General features: G+C 58.9%; 1 protein-coding gene across 1 annotated transcript; it reads left to right on the plus strand.

The window, feature by feature from the left end:
- Positions 1–2978: 2978 nt before the first annotated feature.
- Positions 2979–4390, plus strand: LOC309444467 (metallothionein-1). Its single transcript, XM_082062318.1, has 3 exons — positions 2979–3117; positions 3490–3555; positions 4124–4390. The coding sequence occupies exons 1-3, from the start codon at positions 3087–3089 to the stop codon at positions 4216–4218; spliced, it is 192 nt and encodes a 63-aa protein (XP_081918444.1). The 5' UTR covers positions 2979–3086; the 3' UTR covers positions 4219–4390.
- The last annotated feature ends 3223 nt before the right edge of the window (positions 4391–7613 follow it).

The following is a 7613-nucleotide window of genomic DNA, read 5'->3' on the forward strand; positions in this document are numbered from 1 at the left end:
GCTTTGCCAACAGAACGATGGGTCACCCAACCCAGCACTACTTGGGAGGGGACAATGAGCACAGAAAGAGTGCCTTGGGGACACACATACCCTCAGAATGGGAAGAGTGGGACCTGTAGTCACCCACAGGGTCTGCTGAAGGTGATGTGCTGGGGTGACTACAGAAAATCACAGGCAACCGGAGGCAGAAGCAGGTTTGTCACGTGCCACAGCGTGACTGTGGGTGACAGGAGCCACACATCCCTCAGCGGGGAGTCAGGGCAGACCTGTGCCAGTCACCTCCTCGGGACCTGGCTGCTGCACGCTCCTCCTCACCTGCCTGGCACCAGCCTTGAGTCACTGCCAGCCACCGGCACCAGCCCCAGCGCCATCCCATGGCTTTTGGCAATCGGCTCTAGGCACCTTGGGTGTCACAGATGCCTGTCACAGGGATGGGTGCCTCCACCGTGCCTTCCTGGAGGTTCCAGCCTCCTTCACTCCTTTTTGGGGAGCCCCATTCCTGCCATGCCCTGCAGAGTCATTACCCAGGCTCAGCCATCACCAACCCACCAGTGAGTGTCATCTCCAGCTTTGCCTGAAGCATCAGAGCATTGTGCTGACTCACCCGCCCTAATTTGCCCAGCAGTATTGGGGTGATTGTCACGGATGTGCCTGGGGACGGAGCCAGGAATACCATGCAGGGGACATGACCACCAAGGGGTACGGCTCTGGCACGACAAGGGCTGGTGAATAATGGCTGTGCAGGGATGCTGCCTATTTTGCTGGGCTCTGGGGAGCAGCATCAGGCTCATTTAAATTATGGGGAACCCCCAGGCTTTCCCAGCAAATGGAAAGCATGGACCAAAAGGGAAACTGGGGCTCACAGGGCCTTGTAACAGGGGTATTTAAGCAGCAGGCGGGTTTTCCTGGGGTCCCAGCTCTGCAGCTCCAGGGTGCTCCTGGAATTGCTGTGGCTGATGCACGTCTGTTTAACAACACACTGCTCTAGCTGTATCTCAAATTAGTTACAGAACAAACTGGGAGCAATACAGGACCTCCCAGAACCCAGACCCCTGCTCCTGCATCACCTGGAAGATGCTTTTTCCCTTGCTGGAAAGAAACAAAGGAAAGAAGAGCAAAAAGGGATGTGGTTTGAACTGAGGTGCTGAAGAGATTTTCCTCTACCCTGTACTTTCATGGCAGGGAATGCACAGCACAGCTGATGTTGTTCTGTTCCACTGACATGGGCTTCACCTTCCTCCCCTGGGCTGGAGGAGAAGGACCACTTCAGAGGGGCTGCCTGTGCCCGCATCTCTGGGCCACCACCAGCCAGGGACAGGGACAATCTGCCCACACTATGGCTTTGCCTGGGTGGCCAAGGGTGCTAGACAGTGGGGGATGACACAGTGGCTGCCACGGTGGTGTTGCTGTTCCCCATGCATCCATTCCAACACAGCGGGAAGCACTTTCCTGGGCATATTCCTGCACTGTGGGAGTGCTCAGCTGGTTATTTCAGGAGGAGGACTCTGAGGAGATGTCCCCCCACTTCTGCCATGACACCCACAGCACAGGGGGCTGCAGCCAAGGCTGGTGGGCAGTCACTTGCATGCGTGTTCCCCAGCACGTTTGTGTTTCCCTGCTGCTGCAAGAGCGACTGACGCCCTTGGCACGCACCCGGTCCCTGGCACCGTCCCCACCATCACGCCCCGGTACATCAGCAGCAGCGTGACACTCACACGACCGCGGGGCTGGCATGCTGGGGCACTAACGAGCCACTGCCAGGGCAGCAGGGACGAGGAAGGGGCCCATCAGCTCTGCCTTCTTCAAGCTTTTATGTACCAATTTCCCACCCTGGCCTGGCTGGCCAGGAGGAGACGCCAAGTCGGGTGCTGGCACTGCTCACCACCCAACAAGCTCCAAACATGCCCAGACAGCTGGGTGGTAAAAATACTCCATGGCCCGCTGTTTCGGCTGGATTAGCGTTGCCTCCAACAAACCGCCTTAGCCAGGCACCGCAGGCAAAACCCCAGATGGGATAAAACCCCGAAGAAAAGGAGTTTCAGAGTGCGGGGCAGCCAGGCTGGGATATCACCAACATCGGGGAGCACACAAAACCCCAGGAGTGAGGAGGAGGGATGTTCCACAGCTGTCAATGCCTCCTGGCTGTTGGGCAGTCCCTCTCTGCACCCAGCATCTCAGAAAGCATCACTTCACACCTTCCACCCCAAACCCTCACTGCTCTTTCGAGTGGGTGGGTAAAACCTGCCAGAGGTGTTGACCAGGGTAATGGCAGCTTGCCCGTCACCCTCCTCCCCTGCACACCCGGATAATGGTGTGCGGAAATTAATTCAGATAAGTGGGACGAGGCACCAGAGCCGGGAAGGAGACAGGGCCCCCGAGGTGCCATGCACGGCGCCGAGGGGACGTGGGCGCCGCCATCCCGGGGCGCTGGGAGGGCATGGCAGGCTCTGGCTGGGCCAGTTCAGCTTGTTGCTGGTCCTGCTTGTGGGGAGGGTGTTGGAGCCACAGGATGGGGTCTGGGACAGGGACTGCACCCCTGTCACCTCGCTGTGCCAGCTCCCCATCACCCCACTGTGCTGGGTCTTGGAGGAGGGGTTGAGAGTTCCCAGCAGTGGTGGCAGCCCTGGGACCAATGCACCCCCACAAGACATCTAGGGGCTCAACACCTTGATTTTGGCAAAGCCCCTGCCTGTGGGGGGTGCCTTGCTGGGTACACCCCCTCAGTCCCTGAGAGTGCAGCAGTGCTCCCAAAACAGGTGCCATCCATGTGATGAGAGCTGGCTGTTCTCTGCACCCCTCCACCAACATCTCAGTGGCAGAGTGGTGGACACCCAGTCAGACCACCTGCTGCCACCAGCACCAGAGAGGGGACATGGGAGCCCCAAGTCCTGCCTGGCTGCCCGGGGAGTGAATCAGCAGCGCCCGGGGCAGGTGCCGGGCTGAGCCGTGTGCAGGCTGCGAGGGGCGGAGGTTTTGCACTCGCTCTCGCCTGGCCAAGGATAAATAGGAGGCGGCTGTGAGTCCTGCCAAAGCTGCTCTTCTCACCGCCCAACGCGTCTGACAGCCAGCACACAGCCCAGGCAGACATGGACTCCCAGGACTGCCCTTGTGCCGCGGGTAAGGCAGCGCTTCCTTCCGCCTTGGACCTGCGGGGATGCAGGAGACAGAGCATCCCTGTGGGACCACCCGCCTGGTGACCTCCTCCGCCGTCCCCGATGCTCTTGTCCTGGCCGGGCTGCCTGCTGGAATCCTCCTCCAGTGTTGCGGTGTCACACTTGGAGCATCTTGCTGGGAACGGGCGGGAATGCCAAGACCTCCCCACCGAGGGAGGCTGAAGCTTCAGCCCCAGCCACTGCTGCTGGAGAGAGGATGCTCAGAAGGGCAGTGGTGCTCTTCCTGCCGCACTTGCCCGGAGCATCCCTGGGGATGTGGGGATTTCTTTCCACCACTTCCTCTCAACCCTTTTTTCTCCTTTTCTCTGTGTTTTAGGTGGCACCTGCACCTGTGGGGACAACTGCAAATGCAAAAACTGCAAATGCACATCATGCAAAAAAGGTAAGGGGGAGGAGCCCAAGCCCCACAGGGGGCTGGGAGGCAGAAACACACGTGGGGGCTTTCACTACATATCCTTGGACACACTGAATTAAAGCAGGCTCAGTGTTGCCCGAGTTGAGTTTATTCCTCCTGTATTACTTTGCTCCCAAAGAAGCGCCCCATGAATTCCCCCTTCTGCCCCCCCCACCAGGTAATATGAGCCAGATGATATAACCCAAAACTCTGTGTACCCCTCACTGGTGCCTCAGGCCCAGGGCAAGGGGATGCTGCGTGAGGAAACCAGAAGTGGGAATTCTTCCAGCTGCCCCTGGTGCCATCACCCCGGGGCAGAGCCATGTGCGGGAGGGTTTGCACAGAGAGGGGCTGGGGGGTGCCCAGTGAGCCTCTGGGGTCCTGCACCCTCCCAGCCCTGGATGCAAAAACACCCTGGGAGATGCTGATGGGGTTGGGTATGCTGCTGAAGGGAGAGGACACGGGTCGGTGGGAAGTCTCCAAATGATCCATCCCCTACGGGACACCCCCAAGCCCCACCAGGAATGTGCCTGATTTCTTTTTCTTCCCTCCACAGGCTGCTGCTCCTGCTGCCCGGCGGGTTGTGCCAAGTGTGCGCAGGGCTGCGTGTGCAAGGGGCCGCCCTCCGCCAAGTGCAGCTGCTGCAAATAGGGACCCCTGGCTGCACATCTGCGGGTGCTGCACATCTGAGGGGCTGAAGAAAAATAACCTTATTGTGTATGTTGGAGTTTTTTTTATATGTGTTCAGGTATCTTTAGTGTTTGCCACTTTAGACATGTAATAAGCTACCTAAATAAAGCAATGTGTATATAAAGGTCTATAAGGAACCTGGCACTTTTGTTGAAGGGGGGATTTCCCTGGAGAGTGGGAAGGCAGCACATTTGGGGGTCATGGCAAAGAGCCCATGTCTTATTTTTGCTCCTTTCTTCCACTCTTGGCTCTGCCCTCCTTGTCAGCAGCTCTGACTCTTATTTTAACACTTTCTCTGCACAACGAGGTAATTTATAGTTTGGGGTTTTTTTCCCCACCCTGTTGTTACCCAAGGGCAAATCCCATGCTCTCTTCCTCCACCAGAAATCCTTGGGCTAATGAGCAGCTCGTTATTACAAGCCTTCACCGACAGCATAATAACCGCTGCAGCCCTGCCCATTTCCAGGGGTAACGTTTCCATGGCAGGTGCTGTGGCAGGGGAACAGGTTTGACTCCTGGCAATTTAATTGAACTGGCTGGAAGAACCACACTGCTTATCCCCCCCCAACCACTGTGAGCCTTGTGGGGAGCTTCTGTGGGGAGCCCCGACCCCCATGATGGGATGTGATGCCCATGATGGGGTGCGACGCCCATGCCAGAACATGATGCCTGCAATGGGATGTGATGCCTGTGCTGGGGTGTGATGCTCACCCTGCCCAAACACAGCCACACCACTGCCAGGATGCTGCCACAGGGCACTGTGCTGCTTCTTAGGACACACAAGGGGTCCTGTCTGTCCCTGCACTCCCCAAATACAGCCTTTTGGGGCTTTTGTAAGCTCCAAACCCCTCCCTGACCTGACCAGCCACCACCTCCAGGACTAAGCCAGGGTTTCAGCACATCTGAGGCCACCTCTGCCCACCAGTCCAGGAGGGCTTTTCCCCCAGGGCATTTCCTGAGATGTCACCACCACCCCACACTTCCGATGAATGTGAAGTACGTCCCCGTGCCAGCTGAAATGTAGGGCAGGGCAGGTATGCCGCAGGCAGGGTGCAGCACCGGCTCTGGAGCATCCACCTAAACTCCATTCTGCAAACAGCAGAGTTATCTCTGTTCCTTCCTACTCACAGAGATTTATGTGCCAACATTGTAAAAAACACCGTAGGTGAGCACCCAAACTGTGAATCCTATTAGGATTTATCCCCAAACATGTGGTTTAACCACTGGGGCAGACAGCAACCCTCCAGCCTTGCTGTCCCCAATGGGTTTGCATCAGTCCTGCCCTGTGGCTCTGCCCCTTGTGCATCCCCATGGTCCATGGCAGCACAATGGAGAACAGCTATCGGATGCTGTGCTCTGCCTGCGTGGGAAGCAGGGGACATATGGGGGTCCCAGCAGCCCAGCTCTGAGCCCTGACACCCATGCTGGGCAGCTGTGGTTCCTCTGCTCACTTTACAGCTGCTGTAAAAATCAGAGTTGGACCTGGAACTCCACAGGCACAGCCTCGGGATTAACTGTTCGTGGCCGGTCCCAGGAAATCGTAATTATCAGCAGCAATGTGAGAAACCCCACAAGGTCCCCACTCCCAGCTGATGTCTGGCATGTGCCCTGCATCCCGGCATTTGAGTAAGCCTGCGGCTCGGGGGGAGACATGGCTCATTCATCCCTGTCTCACCACGGAGTGAGTTCATTATCCAGCAGAAATGCCCAGATTGCAAAACAGGGCATTTTCCAGGTTCTTTTCCCGTTCCTGCTCTACACACTGTTCCATGGGGATGCAGTGCTGCCCTTTCCCGCTTGCAGTGACTGGAGGCCTGGGGCCACGTGCCCTGGGACCTGGCACAGCCTATCCATGGGTGACCTGGGGGGATTCCTAGAAATCTGGGAATTCTCCTGCCTCCTCCGCAGCCTCACCCCTGTACAGTCATCCCCTGCTTTCAGTACAGCCCCATGTTGGGGTGCACGTCCTCATTTTTGGTTGTGGGGGGCTCTGCTTTCTTCAAACAGGGGTGTACCAGAGCTCATCCCCGCTGGAGGGGGGGCAGAGGAGCAGCACTGGCCAGCAGCAATGTGCTGGGTGAGTGTCCAGGAAGCGATTTCACAACCCGTGTTTATGTGCAATAAGACCACACGTGCACTGTGACTTCACTTCTCCTCCTTTCCCGCTCAGCCAGTGGCAAGTGCAACGCCTGCTGGCTTAGCCTCGTATTTACACTCCCTCACTGCTGCCCGTGAAAGACTGCCAGGAAAAAAAAATCCATGTTTTTGCAAACAAGCACAAGCCGTTCCCTGGCACAACCTGCCAGGGCCACCAACCTGCTCCTCATTCCAGCACTCGCTGGCCCAGGCTCTGTGGGGACCAACCCCGTCCACACACCAGCACTGAGCCCAGACTAGTCCTATTTGCAACAAAACTGCCACCACCACGAGCACCAGGGCAGGTGTGGAAATGTCCTGTCCCTCACCCAGCCACTGTTTTCCATGCCAGACGCCAAGCTGGCTGTGGGCAGGAGGGGGGCAGTGGAAGCTAGCTGGGACGTAAACACTGTGACAAGGGGGACAACCCACAGGCACCAGCAGTGACACAAAGCTATGATTCCCAGCAGCCACTGGGCAGACTGCGCCACGCTCCCACGCTGCACCCCAGTGCTGCACCCCTATGCCCACCCCTCCTGGGGTCCAGCCCAGCACCCCAGCCCCATGGAGGCTGCCCCAGGGCCATCCCACACTCCCCGAGGATGCTGAGACTGCCCCATCCCTGGGGACAGCCACACACATCCCATAGCCTCCCCAAGGGTGGGGGCACAGCCGCATCCCAGCGCTTGGGCACGTGGGGCTGAGAAGGGCCAGGTGTTGTCACGGGGCTGTCCCAAATGTGCAAGAGTTGGTGGCGGTGCCGTGCCAGCACTGTCACCCCCCTCTTGGCATCTTCCAGCATCATGGACCCCCAGGACTGCAGCACCCTGCCAAGGGGGTGGTGGTAGAAAGGGGTGCGGGTAGGACCCCGTGGCTGGAAGCCATGAGGGGTGCGAGCAGGTCCGTGACCCGGGGTGAGCACGGCACAGCCATGGGGACAGCACGGCACGGCTCTCCGGTGACGGCACGGCACCACGGCACTGCCCCACGCTGGGCACGGCCCAATGGCACGGCCCCCAGTGAGCACGGCACCGGCCAGGACGGCGCACGACCCCCGGTGAGCACGGCCCTAGGGCACGGCCCCTCGGGCAGCACGGCGGGCGGCTCAGCGCCGCCCCGGGGTGCGCACGATCCCGGGTGCGCACGGTCCCGGGTGCGCACGGTCCCGGGTGAGCACGGTCCCGGGTGCGCACGGTCCCGGGTGAGCACGGCCCGGCGGT

Source organism: Streptopelia decaocto (genome assembly GCF_964273445.1).
Source record: "Streptopelia decaocto genome assembly, chromosome: 11".
Classification (NCBI taxonomy): Eukaryota; Metazoa; Chordata; class Aves; order Columbiformes; family Columbidae; genus Streptopelia; species Streptopelia decaocto.

Bases quoted from the DNA above. Each gene is read 5' to 3' on its own strand.
- LOC309444467 (XM_082062318.1), top strand. From the start codon at position 3,087: ATGGACTCCCAGGACTGCCCTTGTGCCGCGG. The intron at 3,118-3,489 runs GTAAGGCAGCGC...TCTGTGTTTTAG, and splicing joins GGACTGCCCTTGTGCCGCGG to GTGGCACCTGCACCTGTGGG. The intron at 3,556-4,123 runs GTAAGGGGGAGG...TTCCCTCCACAG, and splicing joins ATGCACATCATGCAAAAAAG to GCTGCTGCTCCTGCTGCCCG.